This window comes from Anolis sagrei, chromosome 10, assembly GCF_037176765.1.
Source record: "Anolis sagrei isolate rAnoSag1 chromosome 10, rAnoSag1.mat, whole genome shotgun sequence".
NCBI classification, from domain to species: domain Eukaryota; kingdom Metazoa; phylum Chordata; class Lepidosauria; order Squamata; family Dactyloidae; genus Anolis; species Anolis sagrei.
The window spans coordinates 7,762,920-7,787,294 of NC_090030.1; the positions used below are offsets into that span (position 1 = coordinate 7,762,920).

Here is a 24,375-nt window from a genome sequence, read left to right on the forward strand (position 1 = left end):
TCTGTTGAAATGGTCCATGTACTTGTGGATTTCAGTGGCTTCTCTGTGTAGTCTGACATGGTGGTTGTTAGAGTGGTCCAACATTTCTGTATTCCCAATAATATGCTGTATCCAGGTTGGTTCCTCCAGTGTTCTGCTCTGACTGACTTCTCTGGTTAAATCGGTCTGCAGTGCCTTTCATATTTCTTGATTCGTGTTTGGGCAATGCTGCATTTGGGGGTCCCTATGTAGACTTGTCCACAACTGCATGGTATATGGTAGACTCCTGCAGATTTGAGAGCATCCCTCTTGTCCTTTGCTGAACGAAGCATTTGTTGCACTTTTGGTGTCTGTAGATTGTTTGTATGTTGTGTTTCTTCATCAGCTTCCCTATGCAGACCGTGATTTCCTTAATGTATGGTAAGAACACTATTCCTCTGGGTAGATCTTTGTCTTTTCCTTTGTGGCTTGTTCTTGGTCCTGCAGCTCTTCTGATGTCTGTGGTGGAGTCTCCATTGGCCTGCAGAGCCTGGTTTAGGGGGTTCTGTTCATCTTGGAGGAGATGCGATTCGCAGATTCTTTTTGCACGGTCTACCAATGCTTTAATTGTGATTCTTTTTTTATTTGGGTGATGGTTGGAGTTTCTATGTAGGTATCTCTCTCTGTGTGTAGGTTTTCTGTAAACTGTGTGGCCCAATTTTTGATTGGGTTTGCAGATGACTTGGACATCTAAAAGTGGCAGTTTTCCTTCATTTTCTTTTTCCATGGTAAATTGTATATTTTGGTGGATACTGTTGAGGTGGTCCAGGAACTTATTTAGTTCTTCTTCTCCATGTGTCCAAATGGCAAAGGTGTCATCCACATATCTGAACCATGTAGTTTACTTTTTGTTGCTGTTTAAGAAACAGTTTGCCTTCAGAAAGGAGTCTAGATCATCTAGATCAGGGGTCGTCAAACTAAGGCCCAAGGGCTGGATACAGCCCTCCAAGGTCATTTACCCGGTCCTCGCTCAGGGTCAACCTAAGTCTGAAACGACTTGAAAGCACACAACAACAACAACAACCCTATCTCATCAGCCAAAAGTAGGCCCACACTTCCCATTGAAATATTAAGTTTATATTTGTTAAAATTGTTCTTCATTTTAATTATTATATTGTTTTTAGTGTTTTTTGCACTACAAATAAGATATGTGCAGTGTGCATAGGAAATCATTCATGTTTGTTTTTAATTATAATCCAGCCCTCCGACAGTTTGAGGCACTGTGACCTGGCCCTCTGTTGAAAAGGTTTGAGGACCCCTGATCTAGATTGAAGGGAATAACAGTACCACTCTATTTCTCTTTGATCAGACCTCACATGGAATAGTGTGTTGAATTCTAGATAGTACAATTCAGGGAGAATATTGCCAAGCTAGAGAAGGGACATCAAAATGGTAAAAATATGGAAGATACATCCTATTAGAATGGGCTTAGGAAGCTGGGTATGTTTAGCCTGAAGAAAACAAGATTAAGAGGTGGCATGATAGCTATGTTTATGTATTTGAAAGGAATTCATATTGAATGAAGATGGAGTGGGTTTATTATTTCAAGTTGCTTGTCAACTTATGATGACCTCCATGAATTTTATAGACTTTTCTTAGGGAAGAAATATTTAGAGGTGCTTTTCCCCAATTCTTTCCTGTGAAATATAACCTATAGTACCCACTTTTCATTGGCAGTCTGCCATCAGGCACCAATTAGGGAGGAAGCTGCTTAGCTTCCCAAAATCTAGTGTTTGGAGGGGGGGGGGGGTGTATTTCGACCTTTGGTTTGAGCATAAATGTCCAAAAAATGAAAGCTAATCTTACATGTACTATTCTGATCCTCAAAATTCTTTAAATGATACTAGCTCAAATTCCCCTGCTGCAGTTTTTTGTAACTGAAGCTTCTTCTTTTTTTAATGTTGGCGTTAACTCACCATTGTGTGGAAATCTTTTATGAAAGTACGTTATCTATAATAAGCCTAGTGAGCAGTCTGTATGATATTGGTAGATAGAAACCTTTTAAACATTATCAGCTTGACTCGTGTTAAATCGTTGGCAGTTGAAAATAGAAAATGAATAGCAGTTTCAACCAAATATGGTATTTTAACTCTGTTGTAAACAAAATTTCATTCTCCTAATGCCAAGGCACTTTCATTTCAGGAACGTCCGCACTGAAAGGCATGAGTGAGCCTAATAATTTCACCCCTGAGTGTTCATATACAAGGTGCTTCTAAGAGTAGTCAGTGGGGAATATGCAAGGTATTAAAATATAAACTACATAGAATAGTGATCAAAAGATCTTCAGACCAAATATATCAAAACTCATTTGTTTCACTTTCCAAAAAATCGTAGTAGTCTAATAACTTGGTGCACTGCCAGATGGACACTAAATTCTGGGATAGTTCCTGGCCATCACTGGGTACCTTTGCTAGCATTCCCCTCCTTCTCCTTGGTCATGCTTTGCTGGTATCTCCAGAGTTTCAATGATCAGAGGGCAGCACATGCCAGATTTCTCTTCTTTTCCCTGTGTCAGCAAGCACAGAGAAAAGAGGATGGTGGCACTGGCCTGTATGGACAGTGAACTGGGGCTACTCACCCTCACCCCAAAGTACAAGGTTGCTCAGGATTGCTCACACGAATTGGAAAAACTGGACATTTCACAGATATATAAACCTAATTTTCCTAGTTTCCAACAGACTCACAACCTCTGAGGATGCCTGCCATAGATGCAGGCAAAACGTCAGGAGAGAATGTGTCTGGAACATGGCCATGCAGCCCAGAAAACTCACAACAACCCAGTTGCCCAGCAAGGTCTGGAGAGTTCCCTGACTGCGCAATTCGGGTGTAAACAGGGTTAAGGACTGGAGGTCCTTAGGCATCAACTGGACATCTGGGTTCAAGTTTTGATCCAATGCAACGTATAGAGCCAGTGTAGACATGGCCTGAGACATCAGCCTAAATGAACAGTTTGTATACCTGTCAATGTCCAATGTAGGAAGCATAGCAACAACTGCCTTTTAAATGCAGTGCATGGGAAAGCCCTAATGAAAATGGTAGATCAGTATGCTGATTTGAGTGTATGTGGCAAAAGAAGCCTTTCTGTCAGACTGTATGTGCACCATTTTATTTCTATCTTGCTCTTTCTCACAGTTGTTAAGATCCTTCATACACTACAGTAAGGACTGCCCAGGCTAAATGTCTCCAGGCACTGCCTGGTTGTGGGTAGATACGCGGTGAACAGAAACATTTCAGACTGTATGCTCATTGGTTGTAGACTGACCTGTTGATGTCTGTGGGAGCATTTTTACATGGCCATCATATTTATGTGACACTATGTTTATAAAGTTGTTTGGTTCATTTAACAAACCTTCTGAACCTTCTTCTGAATTAAAATAGGAAAATCACTTCTCCAAAGTGGAAAACTTGAATTGAAAAAATGTAATGGGGTTAAAGGTCTTTTCTAGCAAAGTATTTTAAAGGCATCATACAATGTTTTGCAAAAACCTTTTGCCGTGAAGATGATTTCTTACACTTCTATAATCTTGAACAAAATCAAACAACAATAAAAACATAACCGTTTCAAAGTGTTTTTGGCTTTTATACTTGCAAAATATCTAGTTGTATTATGGGAAAGCAGCAATTAGACCTGCTTTGTGGTGCATATGCTCCAATGTAGGTTGTTTGGTTTTGAGTTGCCTTGCTTTGTTGTCGCATGGCAGTGTCAGGATTGAAAGGAAGCATCTCCATCTCTCCTCCATACATTCCTTTTGAAATACTACTATTAGACGTCCTTAAATGTGAATCTCTGTTCCAAAAACGATACTGTAACATGTTACCTATCATTTGGAGAGAATAACAGTATAACAACAACAACAAAATCCAGCTTATACATCTCTTTTGCTCTGACATACTATGTTTTTGTGTAAATAATAATAATAATAATAATTATTATTATTATTATTATTATTATTTATATTCTACCCTATCTCCCCAAGGGCACTCAGGGCAAATTCCAACATGCAAAGGCAAACATTCAGTGCCACCATAGAACAAACAAGTACCAACAAAATAATCCCAGAAAAACCACACGTATGAAAACAACATTAGAACCTAACATCACTAAATTAACAAGATGTAATCAAACAAAAATATATATAATGACATAAAATCTGAACATAAAACATCCACATTGATTTACAAAAGCCAGCTGAAGTTCACAAAGTTAGGTGGTTTGGTTGTGTGTCAAGTATTGGTAACTGGGCTAACATGGACGAACAGAACTCAGATCCAATAATAGTTCTCAACCAGTGAGCAAAAGTAAGTCTTCAGTTGTTGAGGGAGAGAGGGAGGGGGCATTTTTATTTCTTTAGGGAGGGAATTCCAGATGTGTGTGGGAGGGGGGCAACCACGGAAAAGGCCCTCTCTCTTTCCCACCAGCTGTGCTTGAAATGGGGGTGGGACTGAGAGCAGGGCCTTCTTGGCTGTCTGCAGTGCTCGAGCTAGCTTGCAAGAGGTACTCCAGGTTTAGTTCTTGAGGTATGCAGTGTGAATGCTAAAATAACACTGTAATACTTGAAACAAATCCCAGTGGTCCATTTAATCTCCGAACGATTATAATACTTCAGTGTCTTTCTGATCTTTAGTTATCTTATCCAGAGGGTCCTTTACAGCTTAAAATGTTGTTTAAGCTCTCTTAAGAGAGCTTAAACAACATTTTAAGCTGTAAAGGACCCTCTGGATAAGAGAACTAGAGATCAGATAGACACTGAAGTGGTGAAGTCTCATTGGCTGGAGGTTTTTAAGCTATGAACGGATGGCCATCTGTCAGGAATGCTTTGATTGCATTTTATTTCATGGAAAGGAGTTAAACTGGATGGCCATTGCGGTCTCATTGCGGAACCTATGGAAGCGTAAAGCCCAGGACACAAAACATACATTTTTGACTTTGGTTTAAATGCACAAGATCCTTTGTATTGTGTCTTGCTTGTTTAATATCTAACACTTTTCGATGGAAATTATTGTATTGTTTTGCTTCCGCATCATTTGCAACAGCAGCTGTTCGGGTGTAATTAACCATCTGAAGTAATGAATTCTAAATTGCATTTGCAATTACTTGTAACTAAAATTATCTGAACTAAAAAGAGAATTATTTTAGTCCTAGGGATAGCTTTGCTGCTTTATCACTTTTGTTATACTAAAGCTTTAGATTAAAGTAACTTGGTTTTTAAATTAAATGTCAAATATAATTTGCCAGTGGAAACATGAAGTGTAGTCAGCTGTATTCCGAAGCAGGAAATGCTAGCTCAGCATCCTTTCCTATTGATATATACCTAAAATCAGCTTTTTTGCCCTATTAGATCATATTTGGCAAAATATAAATGTGACTTTACATATATATGCATGCATACGCCACATATAAATGTAGAAAATAAACTATACCCAAGGGTAAAATTTTCTTACAGCTGTCAGAGCCACGGATTCTGTAATTTTAATGTTTATGGAATATGGATGAGTTTTCACATTTTTGTGATTTTTCATGATATTTGACATTTTGAAATATCTGTATGAATAAATATCACTTACTGAGCTGCAGCCCAATAAAGTTTATGAGGATTTTTGACAGAGACCACCATTACTCAAGGAAGGCTGGACAATTGGGATTTTCAAGATGCTTAAGACTCTTGTTTAGTTCATCCAAGTAAGGTTTAATTCTATTAAAAAAAAACACAAAACCTCACACTATCCTCTTGTTTAGAAGATCTAAGGATTTATTTTCAGACCATAGAAGTAATAATAGTCAGTATCAACATTCATGACAAAAGACTGCAATACGTTAGTAACAGATATGGCCACCCATGAATATTCTTCACTACTCAGCTTCTGTGAATGGGAATTTAAGGACAGGAAGTTCTTTAATTGTGTTTTCCTGCATGGCAAGGGGTTTTAAAAAGGACATTTTTGCCAGTTCTAAGCACTAACATGTTTCAGTTTGTTTAAAGAGCTGGGTATATTTAGCCTGCAAAAGGGAAGGCTGAGAGGAGACATGATAACCATGTATAAATACAGTAGAGTTTCGCTTATCCAACCTTTCCTCATCCAACGTTCTGTATTATCCAACATAGTCTGCCTTTCTCTCAGATCCACAGCTGTTTCAATATATTGCTATGTTTTGGTGCTAAATTTGTAAATACAGTAGTTACTACACAATGATACCATGTATTGAACTACTTTTTCTGTCGATTTGTTGTAAAACATGATGTTTTGGTGCTTGATTTGTAAAATCATGATGTAATTCGACATTTAATAGGCTTTCCCTCAATCCCTCCTTATTATCCAACATTTTCGCTTGTGCAACATTCTGCCAGCCCGTTTATGATGGATAGGTGAGACACTACTGTATGTGAAAAGATGTCGTAAAGAAGAAGGATCAGGCTTATTTTCCACTGACCTGAGAACAAGGACTCAATAGAGCCATGGGTTCAAATTGCAAGAAAGGAGATTCTTCTTGAACTTTAGGAAGAACTTCTTGACTGTTAGAGTTGTTCAGCATTGGAACTCCCTTGCCTTGGAGTGTGGTGGAGGCTCCTTCTTTGGAGATTTTAAAGCAGAGGCTGGATGGCCATCTGTCAGGAGTACTTTGTGCTTTTCCTGCATGGAAGGGGTTAGACTAGATGAGCCTTGTGGTCTCTTCCAGCTCTATGATTCTCTAATCATCTGTGACTTAAATAAAATGAAATTAGACAGTAAACACAACTGTAGCTCAGAATTCTGAAGGATAAAAAAGAAATGTTGTGCCAACTTCTCAGAATGCAAAACTTGCTTACAGGCGGTCAAAAGATTCTGACGTTAATTGACAGAGGCAGCAAGCCTAGCACTGCCTAGTCCAAAAGTCCCTCACATTAGTGACAGTGTGCTTTGTATGAGATTCTGGTGTCAGAAAGCTGGACACTTTGACATCAAGGGATTTGAAAGTGCCATTCAGTTTTCTCCAGCTCTCTTGCCTAGGCACTTGGAAGTACATTTACCAATTTGAAGGTGCTTTGATACAGAAAGACACGGAACACAAAGTTCCGTTAGAGGGCATTGTGCCCTAGAATGTATCTGAGCAGCCTCTGCTTGGTTTTAGTTACCTACAAACTGAATTGTGATGGTAATAAAGGGAAACCATCAAAGAAACATATTACAAATTGCAAACACTACTGATATGAAATGCGAGTGGGAGATACCTATACATACCTTCTCTGCCTTTACTCTACCCCACACCTGGTACCGAGAGCTAAGACATCTTAAAGGATAATGCAAATTTAGGAAATATTCCAAAATTTGTGTCATTAAGACACAGAAAATGTGATGTAAATAGAATTTAAGCAATTTTAAAATGTACCCACTAAAACAGCAACCACCATAAATAGAGATAATATAGTATTTTATTAAAATTTTAATAAAATCACTTATTTATCCATAGTTAATTCTCAAAAGTTCCCCAAGCTTGGAGATGATAAGAGCTAAAACAGTGCCACCAACTCCTATCCCCAGTTTTGCAAACACTTTCATGGGTTTCACAGCTGCTTCCATCTCTTTAGAAGAACCACCACACCCTCTTTGCTATACACACAGGCACAATATTTAGAGAGCACATGCAGCTAACCCCACAGAAAACCCATTAAAGAATGTAATGGAATGAGATACATTCAAGTGTTTCTCATAGAAAGCTGTTTCACTTCTGTGGAATAGGTATAGATATTATTTTTCAAAATGCATACAATTAATCCAGAAATTTACAGTGAGTCATTTGGAACTTACCTAATTTTTTTGCATGTATTGGCAAACAAATTTGGACTAGTAATCATTCAGAGATCACAAATACATCCATATTTATGTTCCCTTATTCTTGTAATGATCTTGATTTTTTTTAAAAAAAAAAAATCCATCCCAAACAAAGGAAAATACCAGGCATTGAAATCAAACTAGCTCAGACTTTTGCATTACTTCTACTATTCATTGCAGGAGTTCTGAGTGTAAACTAAACTGATAAAGATGGAAATATGAAAATTACATGAGTGAAGACTAGTATAGATTGTCTTTGTTCCAACTACAAAACAATGCCCTGCCAATGTTTACAATTGACTACCCCAACATCTCACTAAAGTTAATGTGTGTGTCAGAAATGAACAGAATTTACCATTTCCTGTAAGGTTTGCTGCTCCTTTACTGAGATGATGGCGGTGTCTTTTAACCATGTGCAGGAAGCCTTCTGAATCAGCAGCAAGCTAGCTAAAATATAGTCATCATTCCACCAAAAGAGAGGAATCTCATAATACATGTTCATTCATATCATGACTTGAAACATTCGTTTTGTCTTCCAGATCTTTATTTGTTTGGTCTTGTACCATGAAGAGTAGCTCTTTTTTGTAACTCACAATCCTTCACAAATAATTTATAACTGAAAGCACATGCAGTATTTATTATTTCCCAGGAAGAACACACAGTAGGAGGAGTTCAGGTAAGCAACAGGGCGATCGAGTGAGGCTCAGACATGATTTGCTTTTTAATGTTAGATGATGGGCAAGCACTAATGATGGTTCCTTGCACCGACCGCTCACATAAGAAAGATGCCATCTTCCGTTTTCTCATAGCATATTCAGTTCCATTTAAATATTGCAAGCAGCAGAACTGCAAATGTTAGCCTAATCATGAATAAAAAATGGAGATATTTTATTCTAAAAATAATAATTATGGATAGGGTAGCTATATTGTATTATTTTAAATATTTCATTTTATATGTAGACTCCAGGCTTCTGCAAAGTTGCCAGTATTTTATTTTTTTTTATTTGTTCAAAGGCATTAAAAATACAAGAAGAAGGCTATTGCAGGGATATTGGGGGAAGGTTATTTCCTTTTGACAGAGACTGTCAGTAATTATAGGCTGGGGAAAAAGTGCTCCAGCCAGTTTCACTGAAATGGTAGTAGAAAATCCCAGAAGAGCGCAACCCAGCTCCCATTATACCAACGAAGGTGCCTCTCTTTAGTAGAAAAGACCCATCTTTTCCAACCATCAAAATCCTTTTGAAAGCAGTGCTTTTTGTACACAGTATACAAAGAATAAAAATATTTGTGCATGGATGACTAACTTCTGATATTTAAACTGCCAGCTGCTAAAAGTGATTAGATGTCCTGCTGAGGCAAACACATTTTCCACCCATCTTTAATAAAATATTGTAAGGAATCGCTGGAAGACCTAGCTTGTACTTTCACCTCCCCGCTTTAAAAAAACCTATTATTGCAGCCTTGTGAAAGAATCAGTATTGACTCCTGACAGGCACTTTTGGATAGGAGGAGCCTTCTCTTGTAGCTTTCTGTGTGTTTTGTCAAATCCCATACTTTCAGCTGAAGTGTAAAGTGAAAGCCGATGTCAGGGAATGCCTTCAAGCATGAGCTGGTGCTGGTCTCCTGCGACTTACTTTTATTTTAAAAATGAGGGAGAGAGAGGGAGAGGGAGAGAAATCAGATTGAATTGTAAAATGATGGCAATCTAACTGGACATAAACACATTTCTTGCCAGCTCAGCAACTGTTCTATATCATTAGTGAAGGAAGGTACAGTAGAAGGAAATTTATTTATTTAACGGAAAGTGTGTCCAGGTGAGAAAATGGTGACTTAATGGCAGAATTTTTATTTGAGCTATATAAATCCAAATTCAGAAGATGTTTACTTCTTGGGAGGAGAGCAATGACCAATCTCGATAAAATAGTGAAGAGTAGAGACATCACACTGGCAACCGAGATCCACATAGTTAAAGCAATGGTATTCTCTGTAGTCACCTACGGATGTGAGAGCTGGACCACAGGGAAGGCTGAGCGAAGGAAGATAGACAGTTTTGAACTGTAGTGTTGGAGGAAAGTTCTGAGAGTGACTTATACCACGAGAAGATCCAAACAGTCTATACTTCAGAAATAAAGCCCGACTGCTCATTGGAGGGAAGGCTATTAGAAGCAACGATGAAGTACTTTGGCCATGTAATGAGAAGACAGGAAAGCTTAGAGAAGACAATGATGCTGGGGAAAATGGAAGGAAAAGGGGAGAGGGGCCAACCAAGGGCTAGATGGATGGATGGTATCCTTGAAGTGACTGGCTTGACTCTGAAGGAGCTGGGGGTGGTGATGGCCACAGTGAGCACTGGCGTGGGCTGGTCCAGGAGGTCACAAAGAGTCAGAAGTGACTGAACAAATAAACAACAACAAAATCCAAAATTGTCTTTCATTCCACTCTTGTTGCCATGAAGGAAGCCCTTCTAAATGGCTAATGTAAATTCAAAATACTAGGGAGATTATAGCTGAAACTGATAGTAGGAACTGGAGATCCTGAGATTGGTGAAATGTAGCATCTGTAGCCGTAGGATTCTTCGCAGAATTTCCTAAGCTCAATTAAATCAGCTTTCCTAAAGCCCAAGGTTTGTATTTTAGCCATATTCTTCTTTGGCCAGTTCCCAATCATAAATTATAGCATTACATGATCCCCACCACCACCACCCCAAGTACCAACTACTATTCTTTTAGTGACAAACTCCTCCCTTTTAATTATGATCAAGTTCAAGATTGCTCATCATCTTATTTCTTTCTCCATCTTTTGAAAGATACATCACTCTGGCAATGAAGGTCCACATAGTCAAAGCAATGGTATTGCCTGTAGTAATCTATGGTGATGAGAGATGGACCATAAGGAAGGCTGAGTAGAGGAAGATAGATGCTTTTGAACTGTGATGTTGGAGGAAAATTCTGAGAGTGCCTTGGACTTCGAGAAGATCCAACCAGTCCATACTCCAGGAAATAATGCCCGACTACTCACTGGAGGGAAGGATATTCGAGGCAAATATGAAGTACTTTGGCCACATCATGAGAAGTCAGGAAAGCTTGGAGAAGAGAATGATGTTGGGGAAAATGCAAGGAAAACGGAAGAGGGGCCGACCAAGGGCAAGATAGATGTTATCCTTGAAGTGACTGGTTTGACTTTGAAGGAACTGGAGGTGGCCACGGCTGACAGGGAGCTCTGCCGTTGGTTGGTCCATCAGGTCACGAAGAGTTGGAAGCAACTGAATGAATAAACAACTATCTTTTGAAAGAGGAAATTATATGCAAGGCACATCTTTATAAAATTTATCATCTCAAATAACTCCCACCTCCTTATGATGTTTATTATTCCAAATAGTACCGCAGCCAAGTTTCTATGAAACATCGGTCTCAGCATTTACATCTCACATCCCATCACATTTAACACCTCATATTTTTGTTTTTGATATGAGAAGGAAGCATTCCGAAAAACTGCTTCCTCCAACTAAACATCTCAATAAACCACAGTTGTGTGCTACCTTCTGCTCTCCATTTCCAAGAAATGATAAAACTAATCAGTATTGCTGCGCAATGCAAGAAACATCCTCCTAGTGTTTGTATGTCTATGAACAAAGTTAGCATATTCAGTAAAAATGACACAGAAATAGAAGTTGGAGAAAAACAGAAAACTATTTAGGTTGGGCGTGGGGAAGGATCTGAATCCTTTGAAGTATGGTTCTGCGGTTGTTCCACTAAACGTTTAATGTAAATTTGCTCTATGGGACTGTGCATTCAGGTGTAGAACAATTCCTAGATTTGATATCTGAATGAACTCAGATTCCCATTAGAACGTAAATGCTTCAGCGACCCCATTATTTTTCTTCCAGTACTCCCAGACATGATCAGCTTAATTATTCTGACTCAAATAACATTAGGACATGGGTTTCGTATTTGTTGTAAATCAAACAGGACAAGTAAAGGGCTGAGTGCCAGGAACTCCTCCTCTAGCTTCTGTAATTTACCCGCTCTTGGAAATGAGTCACATATATGATAGCATTTCCCTTCCTTAAAGTTCTTACAGTACACTAAAAATTCAACATGGGTATATAGCATTTTTAAAGGATACCAAAGCCAAATAAGTGGTTTGTGATAGAGTGGGAGATAGTTTAGGAATGTAATGGGAAGTATAGTGACACTCTTATTTAACTATTTAAATTCAGAGTTAAATATGTAATCCACAAGCATAATCAGGACAGTTCCAATGATCATTGCACATTGTTCCAAGTCTGTCTATTGCACATGTATTCTAAAAGTTTGGTCACAAAGCCACGTTTTCACTCTTGTGGAAGGTCAGAAGGGAGGGGGCTGATCTAACATAGCTAGGGAGGGAGTTCTACAACTGAGGTGCCCCCACTGAGAAGGCCCTATCGTCTCCGCCAATCGCTCCTGCAAGAGAAGGCGGGACCAAGGGCAGGGTCTTCCCAGATGATCTTAAACTCTTTGGTGCTTCATAGAGAGGGACACGTTCAGATAAATAAGCTGGGCCAGAACCATTTAGGACTTTATAGGCTAAAGCCAGCACTTTGAATTGTGCTCGCTAGCAGATTGGCAGCTGACGTAACAAAGAGGTTGTGTGCTTCCTTTACGCCGCTCTAGTGAACAATCTGGCTGCCACCAATGGACCATTTGTAGCTTCTGAGCAGTCTTCAAAGGCAGCCCCATGTAGACATTGCGGTAGTGTATTCAGGATGTAACCAGAATGTGGACTACCATGGCCAAGTCTGACTTCCCAAGATAGGAAAGCTTTTGGCGACTTGGAAGGTGTCCAGAGAAGAGCAACCAAGATAATAGAAGCTGTGCAAATCAAGTTCATGAGGAATGACTTGAAGGGAAAATAGGTGAAAGAAAAGCCACCTTTAAATATCTGAAAGGATGTCATGTAAAAGATGGGAGTAAGTTATAAAACTATGGAATTCCCCTAGGCAACAGAATGAGGTGGGAATTGTAGTTAGTTTATTCTAAAAGCTTGTTTTGAGGGAGTCCACATCAACATAGCAGCATTTTCATTATCCCTTCTGTACTGTCCTTTTCAATATAGCCTCAGCTGCGAAGAATGACTGCGTATGGCTCTGTTTGTGTTGGCAAGGAGGACTATATTCCTGTGCGATTTTAAAGTCCAATTACCCTTGGAGGAAGAGAGAAAAGAGATTGATTTGTCTTGTTACTCTTGAGGCAGGCATGTGGTACTGTTTCAGAATAATTTTTTCCCATGGCTGTAGGCATGGAAATGAAAGTGCTTTCAGTCATTTCAAATAGGCTTCCTCCAAGTGGTGGCATTTCTGAGGAAAGTAAATATGGATTTTAAAAAATAACCATTCCAAAAGCTTGTTCTTTACGAACAAAATAAAATTAACCTGGGTTAGGATCTTCTTTCAAAGGACAAGCCATGTAAAGAAAATATATTTATGATATGCAGCTGCTTGGAATAGTAAAATGAATCTATTGGACAATTTGAATATGGATAAACGAAAAGCGGTTCACAGCAAAGCATGAACTATGCAATACACAAGACATTGTTATCCATGCAATAGGAACTTCAAAGTCACCATGCCTAGATTTAGGCTTCAAAGCTGGCAAATTCTCACATTTGGACTTGAGAATTATTCTTAGATATGGCACTAATATAAACTATTGATTCTAGGGAAACAAAAGCATATCATTCACTCTACCACCTAGAAGACCCTCTGAACTGTGAATAGTCTTTAGAGCCATCTTGAGTCCCAGTTCAAGAGGAATGGGCAGATTAATAAAGAGTGATGGTGGTGGTGGTGGTGGTTCTGGCTACAGTGTTATTTCAGAAACCAAATGCCCTTAATGCAAAATTGAGAGTCCTTTTTTCATTCACCAATATTTCATACTTAAGTCTATTATTTAGGTCCAATCTTTCATCCAATACAGAATCCACCAAGGGTAATACTAATGCTACTATCAGTACTACTACTACTACTACTACTACTGCTAATAATAATAATAATAATAATAGTAATCATCATCATCATCAGCCAGCAGAGTGATCTTGTCTGCTGTGGACTCATCTTGTTGTGTTTTAAATAATAATAATAATAATAATAATAATAATAATAATAATAAGGCATTTTAGATCACACCCTCAGCTGCTGCAAGAAGATCGCACAGACAGACTACAAGCAGAGGCATAACACCGTTACTCAGATGATTCATGGGAACTTGTGCCACAAATACCATCTGCCTGCAACAAAGAACTGGTGGGTATCACAAGCCGGAAAAAGTTACAGAAAATGAACTACTCTGGGACTTCCAAATTCAGACTGACAGAGTTTTGGAGCACAAGACTCCTGACCTCACAATCGTGTTAAAAAACAAAGTATGGATCATCGATGTTGCAATCCCAGGCGACAGCAGGATTGAAGAGAAACAACTGGAAAAGCTGGCATGATATGAGGATTTAAAGATCGAACTGCAAAGACTCTGGTACCAGTGGTTATCGGCACACTGGGTGCAGTGCCTAAAGACCTTGGCCTGCACTCAAACACAGTCGGCGCTGACAAAATTACCATCTGCCAGCTGCAAAAGAACTCCTGACTGGGATCTGCACACATTATTAGCCGATACATCACACAGTCCTAGACGCTTGTGATCCAATACAACAGCCAGCAGAGTGATCTTGTTTGCTGTGGACTCACCTTGTTGTGTTTCTGATAAGAATAATAAGAATAATAATTTATTTGTATGCCACCCTGTCTCCCTGAGGTGACTCAGGGCGGATTCCAACATAACAGTAGAAAACCCACAAGTCTAACAAAAATCCCAGAAAACCCCCACATATAAAAGTAACATTAAAGCCTAACATCAAATTAAGACCTAACATCAATAAATTAAATCTGACATCAATGAATTAAACTACACGTAATCAAACAAAATTCTATAATAAATCTAAACAAAACATCCACATTAGTGTACAACAGCCAGCAAAGGTTCACAAGGATGGTTGAATGTGGATTGATAGGTTCTTTCATTAATCCCATCCTTTTTGGTTAGATTGCTGTAATCTAATCTCTGTGGGGTTGATTTTCAAGAAAGATAAAGTGGCACAGCTAGAATTCGCCAGGGCAAAAGACAGAAGCATCAATTGGATCTGATACCAGTTTGTTTGTTTTTAAGAGATCCATTCATCTAGCTTCACAATATGTTCTCTCCTGGCAACTGTGTTTTGCTGATGAAGACTTCCCCTTTTTTTGGTTTTTCTACGGGCTAGGTTACAACAACAACAAAAGCACTAGCATAACAATGTGTTGTCGAAGGCTTTGCACGGCTGGAATCACTGTGTTGCTGTGAGTTTTCCAGGCTGCATGGCCATGTTCTGACACTTCACCCACATCTATGGCAGGCATCCTCAGAGGTTGTGAGGTCTGTTGGAAATTAGGCAAATGGGGTTTATATATATATGTGGAATGTCCAAGGGAAGAGAAAGAACTCTTTGTCTTTTGGAGGACGGTGTAAATGTTGCAGTTGGCCACCTCCAGGCAATTGGATTCCCCCAGGCAGGGAGCAGCAAGGCTTTGAAGCTGCAAGACCATTCAGTGCTAATCAAGCTGGCCAATTACAACATTCATACATGCCTCCAACAAACAGGAGTTCTTTCTCCCACTCTGAACACTCCACAGATATACTGTATAAACCCCACTTGCTTAACTTCCAACAGACCTCACAACCTCTGAGGAATCCTACCACAGATGTGGGTGAAACATCAGGAGAGAATGCTTCTGGAACATGGCCATACTGCCCGGAAAACTCACAGCAACTCAACTAGCATAACAAGTAGTAACTTTAGAAGCTGATGACATAGATAGATAGATAGATAGATAGATAGATAGATAGATAGATGTCAAATTGCATTTATTCTACATGTAGCTGCACTCCTAGACTGCATGTTGGAAGTTTATGTTTTTGACTTTCCAAAGAAATGGATCACAACTAATATAATCTACATTTTAGGAGGTATCAATACAAACTGTTGTGCCTTTAGAAATAATTTTACAGAATTTTGCTGGACAATGTTTTAAAAAGGAGACACTAATGACTTATGTTTTATTGATTTTGTTGTGGTTTTATATTCTATATTAATGTTTTTAAATTGTATTTATGATATGTGAGCATCGAATTGTTGCCCTGTAAACCGCCTTGAGTTGCCTGATGGCTGAGAAAGGCGGTATACAAATACAATAAATAAATAAATAAATAAATAAATAAATAAATAAAATCTAATTAGTCCAAACCAAAAAAATGCCAGTGCTTTGATACCATAAGATGAATGCATTTAGAAATCTTTTTTCAACCTTGCAGTCTTAGAAATGGAATAAATCAGCAAGATACAATTTTGGTACTCTTGTATTGATCTAATCTGCAAATGCAAAGAAAGTAGTGACAAAAGTGGTTCCTAGTCCTAAAGAATGGAATATGGATTCTTCGCCTTCCAATACGTTCTGATCCCAAAGATAATACTTTTAAGACTCACCAGAAAGACTCACTCCCAGGTCTGACTGTGGGCACTCTTCCCTACAAAGCTAAAATAATATATGAAGTTTTGAATGAAGGAAAACAAACTTATGATAAAACTTTCTGTTCAGACTTTCCCTATCGGTAAGGAGAAAACAGCGAAAGAACAGATAATTAGTTAATTGCTTTGGATTCATAAGAAATTTCAGCAATTTCCTGAAAACTGTCAGACCCTTTTCACAATGTTCTTTTTAATTATGGATTCTTCGTCTGCTGGTTTAGAGATCAGTCAGATACTCGGCAGGAACAAATTACTTGTCCAAAGTTTTCCAATTGGAACTTTACTGTTCTAATGAATCATATAATTGTTGCAAGCTCTCTAATGGCCAAGAAGACAATGTAGGGACGGAAATCTCCATATCAATACTTGGTCTGACTGCAAGCTTTACAAAAGGAATACTTCTTAAAGCAAGATGGGAACATAGTTGCAGTGAATCAGGTACTTTATAATCCTATTTCATTGGATTCATATATCCTATCCACTCAGTTATGGTTCTTTTCAGCTTGCTAAGCAAAAGTGCTTGTTAGAATGTTATAACTGCAATCTGCGAGTTACATATTTTCAGTTTTACTTGAAGATCTCTGTGAATGAAAGTGAAGGCAGCAGGAGACCAGATTGCTCACATTGAGCTTCCAAAAACAGCTTCCTTCCCAGGTTCTAAATCTGATGAGTGAAGTCATACACTCCAAGGAAGGGATTTGTCTTTTTCCTCTTCAGAGAGAAGCGACAGAAGTCCAGCTGTATTTTCTCGGAGAAAGGATTCTGTTTCCTTTCTTAACAGAGAGAAATGCAGTTGATTCTGTTCTCTGCAAAAGCACACAGACTCCTTTCTCCATGGAGAGAAATGTCACTGGACTTCTCTTACTTTACTTAGGAGATCCCTCGTAGCCCGAGGATGATGGTCCTCCAAGTCTGGTGTCTTGGCAGTGGGTTCGTAGGTGGCTGTGGAACCCTTTCAGGGCTGGCTTGACATGCCTTCCTCTTGACATGTTTCTCCCTTTCACCCTCCATTCATTCCTCTTTCAAATCTGCAAAATCTTTCTTTCTTTCTTTCTTTCTTTCTTTCTTTCTGTCTGTCTGTCTGTCTGTCTGTCTTTATTCATTTATTTATTTATTTATTTATTTATTTATTGTGTCAGGAGGAACCAGACAGTTGTATTACATTTTAAACAAAACAAATAAACAAACAGACAAAACACAAAGTTTGCAAGCTTGCTATTTCATTAAATGTCCTTTGACCAGTATCTGGCCACTTGGAGTGCCTCTGGTGTTGCCACAAGGAGGTCTCCATTGTGCATGTGGCAGGGCTCAGGTTGCATTGCAGCAGGTGGTCAGTGGTTTGCTCTTCTCCACACTCGCATGTTGTGGATTCCACTTTGTAGCCCCATTTCTTAAGGTTGACTCTGCATCTCGTGGTGCCAGAACGCAGTCTGTTCAGCGCCTTCCAAGTCGCCCAGTTTTGGTCATAGCTCACTTCCACTTAGAGCACTCAAGGGCCAGGGCTTCCCAGTTCTCTTTGTCTATGCCACAGTTATTAAGGTTGGCTTTAACCCCATCTTTAAATCTCTTCTCCTGTCCACCAATGTTACCTTTGCCGTTCTGGAGTTGGGGATATAGTAACTGCTTTGGGATATATGGTGATCGCGCATTCAGAAAACATGGCCAGTCCAGTGGAGTTGATGGTGTAGGAGCATCGCTTCAGTGCTGATGGTCTTTGTTTTTTCATCACACTGACATTTTTCTGCCAGTCTTCCCAAGAGATTTGTACGATTTTTTGGATGCAATACTGATGGAATCATTCTAAGAGTTGAGTGTGACATCTGTAGCAGGGTTGGGAGGACAATAGCTTAAGAAACAAGCACCTTGGTCTCCCTACGGATGTCCCGGTTCTCAAATACACTTCCTCATTAATAAAAATGCTGCACTTGCAGAGCTCAGGCAATGTTGTATTTCGGTGTCAATGTTGATTTTGTGGGGAGGTGGTTGCCAAGGTAGCAGAAATGGTCAACATTTTCTAACATTACACCATTAAGCTGTATTTCTGGCATTGGAGAGGGATTGACTGGTGACTGCTGGAAGAGCACTTTGGTTTTCTTGATGTTTAATGAGAGGCCGAGCTTCGAATATGCTTCTGCAAAGGTCTTTAGAGTGGCTTGTAGGTCTTCTTCTGAATGCGCACAGACTACATTGTCATCAGCATATTGCAATTCTATAACAGATGTTGTTGCGACCTTGGTTTTGACTTTCAGTCTGCTGGGGACTTCTCTTATTATGCAAACGGATCCCTCATCTAAGCATAAGCACCAGCAATATTGTATGATAAATCTAGGGACTAAATCCTCTAGGATTCACAGACCAAAGTCAGATAGCAATTCTTCTGTTTCATCTCTTTTAATAATAACAAGACTCCACTATACTTATGCCATTAAGACTTCTGGTGTTTTTGTTTTTTCCCCTCTTGTTTCAAGCTATTTCAGTTCCTTAATAAGGGCTTTACGACACGTGTGTATCTCTTGTCTGCTGTGTTTTTATATTGTACTGAAGTTACCCAGAAATGTATGAATAATATCCCATGGGTCTCTCATAAAAACTAGATGCTATCTCATTAGACTTTTCTAGTGACCAGAATTTTAAATGAAGAAACAAATAAATATTTGATGCAAATGCTTTCACTGTCTCCCAAAGGTATAGGCCACAGAAATGCCTTTAAAGGGGATTCTCGCCATTGTCTCTGAACCAAAATTACTCTCATAAGGTGAAGCTTTTGCAGAGCGTCTTTACCTTTAAAGAGGCATCAGCTCCTTATCTGATGTGCTTCTTGTTTACATTCAGGTCTTTAGGTGTAGGTTTTCTGTTGTGACAGCATTCGAAAACTCTTTGTTTTCTACAGCTATGAAATAAAATGAAACCAATAGTCTATGGACACATCATTCTATCAATTATTTTGAAGGGAATGGGACCATAAGCCACTCTGATACTACCTTAAGCACAAACTATCTGTGTGTACATGCCTCCATAGGAAATGCAGATATAAATAATGTAAAATGAATATAGAAAGCAAAACAAAAAGGAATTTTAGTATTGGATGGCCAGTTTTGGTCAGTGCAATTCCCCATTTCATTTAAAGGCATGAGAAATCCAAATGTTGTCAAGTCTCCAGGGAATATCCTTTAGCTTTTTAAGGCTGGAGACTGATAATAGCAATCTTTGTTGAAAACATCAAAGCCCAGTAGACTGTGGCCAACATCAAGTTGTGAGTTTCTTATCAGCGCCATCCCTAAAATTGATATCACCCAGCGCGGGAACTTGTGATTGCCTCCTCCATACAAAATCAGCAACTATTTAAAAAGCCACCAGCAATGAGAACCACAGAATTGGAAGCACTGTTGTCATGGGATAATAATGACAGCTCTAACTAGAATCCATACAAATTATAAAACTATTGATTGTGGAGGAAGCACTGGCATCTTTTGGAAGTATATGATTGTATCCTTGCCTGTGTATCCATTTAGGGAATATTTTTGTAAAATTACTGTATATACTCGAGTATAAGCTGAGTTTTTCAGCCTATTTTTAGGCTGAAAAATCCCCCTTTGGCTTATACTCGAGTCAAGGTTATTTATTATTTTACTCTGTTACTACTATTATTTTTATTGCATTTATTATTTTACTCTATTATTATTATCATTATCATTATTATTATTATTACATTTACATTATTTTAATCTATTATTGTTATTACATTTATTATTTCACTCTATTTATTGTTAGTAATTTTATTATTTTACTCTTATTATTTTTAATATTACATCAACATTATTTACTCAATTATTTATTACTTTTATTCTTTTACTCTATTTATTATTATTATTACATTTATTATTTTACTTTATTATTATTATTAAATTTATTATTTCACTCTATTTATTGTTAATAGTTTTATTATTTTACTCTTATTATTTTTAATATTACATCAACATTATTTTACTCTATTATTATTACATTTATTTTACTATATTATTACTGTTATTGCATTTACATTTTTTACTCTATTATTATTACATTTATCTTTTTACTCTCTTTACTATTATTGGAAGAATACGTAAGCACATTTACATTAAAGAGGATTAGAATAATGGTTGAATCAGAGTTGGACAGTCTTATCTTAAATGACAGTTTTATGTAAATATTCAAAAGCATTTAACCTATAGATGCCTCAATTAATGTAATTTTATTGGTATCTATTTTTATTTTGAAATTGACTCGTAGCTGCTGCATTTCCCACCCTCGACTTATACTCGAGTCAATACATTTTCCCTGTTCTTTGTGGTAAAATTAGGTGCCTCGGCTTATATTTGGGTCAGCTTACACTTGAGTATATACGATACTGTGATATGGAAAGCATCCTGTAGATTAAAATGTTACGGCAACATAATGGCCTAAAGAGTGAGAATTCTGGAAATTGTATCTATCACAAAGGAGCAGTTAAATGTAGAGAATTTTCCCCCCCTTGAAGACATGCACTAAGTTAGAACTACATCCTTGAATATTGATGTCTTGTAGCTGTTACAAGAAAAGTCATCCCTGACAAAGCTTGCAAATGAATGAAGGCAGTTATGATGCATTTGCATATTGGAAGTAATATATTCATTGCATTTCTATTTTGGCACATTTTATTACAATATCAAAATGAGCTCTAAGTAGGTTTTACAATTAAAATGCATCGGCATTGTTCCCGGCGTTGCATTAATTTCTTTTTCTCACTTTTTAAAAACTGCCATTGCATAGAGAAAACATCCTGGAAACATGCACGCTGAACTAGTCTCTCCGTTAAAACTGTGTATGAGGCACAATACACCCTGTGCTATCAATTCATCTTCTAGGAATTTTCCTACAGAACAGTTCAGTGTTTTCTGGCCTATGAAAACAAAAAATGATTCTGTCTCACCAAGAACTGGTCACCAATGATACCACAGTTTACACTTCCAGGATTACGTCAATTGGTTCATATTTGTATAATTCCATTCCAAAATGTGGAATGTCCTACACCAACAGGAATTGACTTCACTTCTACCAAACGCATCACAATGATGGTCTTTCTAGAAGTGGTTGGACCTGTTGCTATGCATAACAAGAACACTTCTTGAAGTCTTGTTTATGCAAAGGTAGAGGGAGAAGCCCAATATTCAACACCTTTCTCAATATTTATATTTCATTCCTGTCTGAATTGCTGCTGTCTGCTGTATCTGTAACACATCTATATTAAGCAGTATCAAAGGAGTCAACTGGCATTTATTCTCATCCAACAACTTGGTAAAACATGTGATGAAACAGTGTGGATTTGTTTGAAATGTATGTGTCTTCCGCTCCCGCCTCCCTTCTTTACAATTATTTATTTAATGTCATTATTCAATGCAATTATTGCTATAATGGAATTTATTTTTATTTATCATGTCAGAAGTGAGTTGGGGATACAGTTATAATGTATTTCAAAACACAAACAAAGTTAAAAACTTGGCATTATACTAGATGTCCTTTGACCAGGAACTGGCAACTGGGAGTGCCTCTGGTGTTGCTGTGAGAATGTCCTCCCTTGTGCATGTGGCAGGGCCCAGGCTGCATTGTAGTAGGTGGTCTGTGGTTTGCTCTTCTCCACACTCACATGTTGTGGACTCCACTTTGTAGCCCCATTTCTGAATATTGGTTCTTCATCTCGTGGAATAAGACATACTGATACTCCTAATAATAATGCTAATATTCTTCATCTGGAGCCCCTGGTGATGCAGCGGGTTAAACCGCAGAACTGCTGAACTTGCTGACCAAAAGCTTGGTGGTTCGAATTCAGAAAGTGGGGTAAGCTCCCGCTGTTAGTCCCAGCTTCTGCCAACCTAACAGTTTGAAAGCATGCAAATGTGAGTAGATCAGTAGGTACCACTCTGGTACGAAGGTAACAGAGCTCCACGCAGTCATGCCAGCCATATGACCTTGGAGGCATCTACGGACAACACCAGCTCTTCAGCTTAGAAATGGAGATGAGCACCACCTCCCAGAGTCAGATACAACTAGACTTAATGCCAAGAGGAATTCTTGACCTTTACTATTCTTCATCCAGACTAGGGTTAGTTTATTTGTTTCGACGAAATTGTCTTATTTTCTTGTAGTATGAGCTGGTTGCTGGATTTAGGTGATGAGGTGAAGGAAATGCTATGTGTATCCTCAGTTTCTAATGTACAACGACATCCATGAATTCCTCCCCACATCAAAAAGGGTGGCCTTCTGCCGCCTCCTTGGAACACCAAAGCTTAGAAGTTTCCTTACAGAGTGAGACTTTCCCAAGCATTTTTGTTGTCACCTGCTATTTCCAAGGGGAGAGTGCTGTGGAATTCTTCCAGTGCTTTTATCACCCCAGGAAAGCAATTTATTGCTGATTGCAGAACTCTTGAACTCCGCCTGGCAGCTGCATTCTGAGATTTCTCTGATCCATCCTCCTAATAATTTATTTATATATTCCTTTGAAATTATTTTCAGGACCGCTTCAGAACCTCTTCACTGCAATGTGCATGTTTTTAAAAAGTCGCCCTGTTGTTTCCTTCTGTTTTTCTATTCCAGATAACAGACGAGTTACTTTGGAAAGGTCGCGTTCCCGCCACAACGGAACAATCACAGCGGTGTGAATTCATGGCTTCCATTCCATGCCAAAGAACTGGGAAGGTTTTTATTTACTATTCATGGAGACAATATGAAGAATGTCTGAAGGAGCAACCCTGCTTGGAAATGAAATCCAAGTGGATTCCAGGGAACAAGAACAATAAATACATATTTTTACAAATATTATTTGTTCAGGAGGAAAAAAATGATTGGTTCTAACCAAGTTTTAAGACACTGTAAGCAGTGTTAAAATATAAGCCTCTCTCTTGACTACCTTAGTTTTTAAGTTGGTAACTAAGGCACAGATTACTGTATTTTTGTGCAGTTTCCCATATTTTCTTTGGGGGATACACAGCAAATCTGTGCCTAAAGAAAAGTGTACATGAATTTACATTAATCCATGATACGAAACTGACCAACGTCACGGATCAAATCCATGGCAGAAGTCCCTCTGTAGTATTGTTTTGACATGAAATTAAAAAAATAGCGTATTTATGAATTCAAATATAAGTTCACATTCCACGCTTTCAAATATACCTTTTGTTTTGAACTTGAGAAAATACTGTATAGACCCCATCCATTTCCTTGGAATCTTATCTCAAGTTTCAAACATGATGGATTCGACTACGTATTAAACTTTTATCACAAATCTATAGCCACACTGTATAAAGATATATAGCTTATCACTGCTAAAATAAAAACAACAGCATAGGATTGTACCAAAGTTAAACCATATCATTTGCAGAATATGTTTTTAACTATATTTAAAGATGTATTTTCAAAGTATGCACTTATAAAAAAAACTTTATATGGCTATTTTGAGGAAAGAAATCTTATGTATTTTGAAGGTTCCCAAGTCCCCTTGTGTTTGTTTAAGCGTCCAGAGACATAATCTTACTACTACGACGGTAATCAGTAAATATATATTATCTCAAGGTATCTGCTGGGATTTGGTTGCAGGATCCCCAATAGATACCAACATCCATGGATGCTGAAGTCCCATTATATACAACGGTGTAATGAATAAGTAGCATAGCATACAGAGAAAACCTGTGGAACTGTAAAACGGTGGAAGGTAACAGCAAGGGTGTCTTCACAAAAGCATAGTGCTCCTCAACACGTGTCAAAATCAAATTTTGCTTTTTGGCAAAACTAAAGCATGGTTGAATCCATGGATTCAGAACCTGTGGATACAGAGGGCCAACTGTCCTTAAAAAAGCTCTGACAACCCATATGCCGATGACGCAGGTGGTGCGCTCAAATACTAACAGCACAAAAATGGTGCCATATCCACTAATATTGGGA

At 38.3% G+C, this 24,375-nt stretch overlaps 1 protein-coding gene across 3 annotated transcripts in view; it reads left to right on the plus strand.

Annotated features, from left to right (window-relative positions):
• DIAPH2 (diaphanous related formin 2) overlaps positions 1-23,794 on the plus strand; it is an 85,727-nt gene extending 61,933 nt beyond the window's left edge. For all 3 annotated transcript variants that reach the window (XM_067471516.1, XM_067471517.1, XM_067471518.1), the window contains one exon: positions 23,032-23,794. In XM_067471516.1, coding sequence (XP_067327617.1) covers positions 23,032-23,096 — 65 coding nt within the window. In that variant the 3' untranslated portion in view covers positions 23,097-23,794. The remainder of the gene's footprint in view (positions 1-23,031) is intronic.
• Positions 23,795-24,375: the final 581 nt, after the last annotated feature.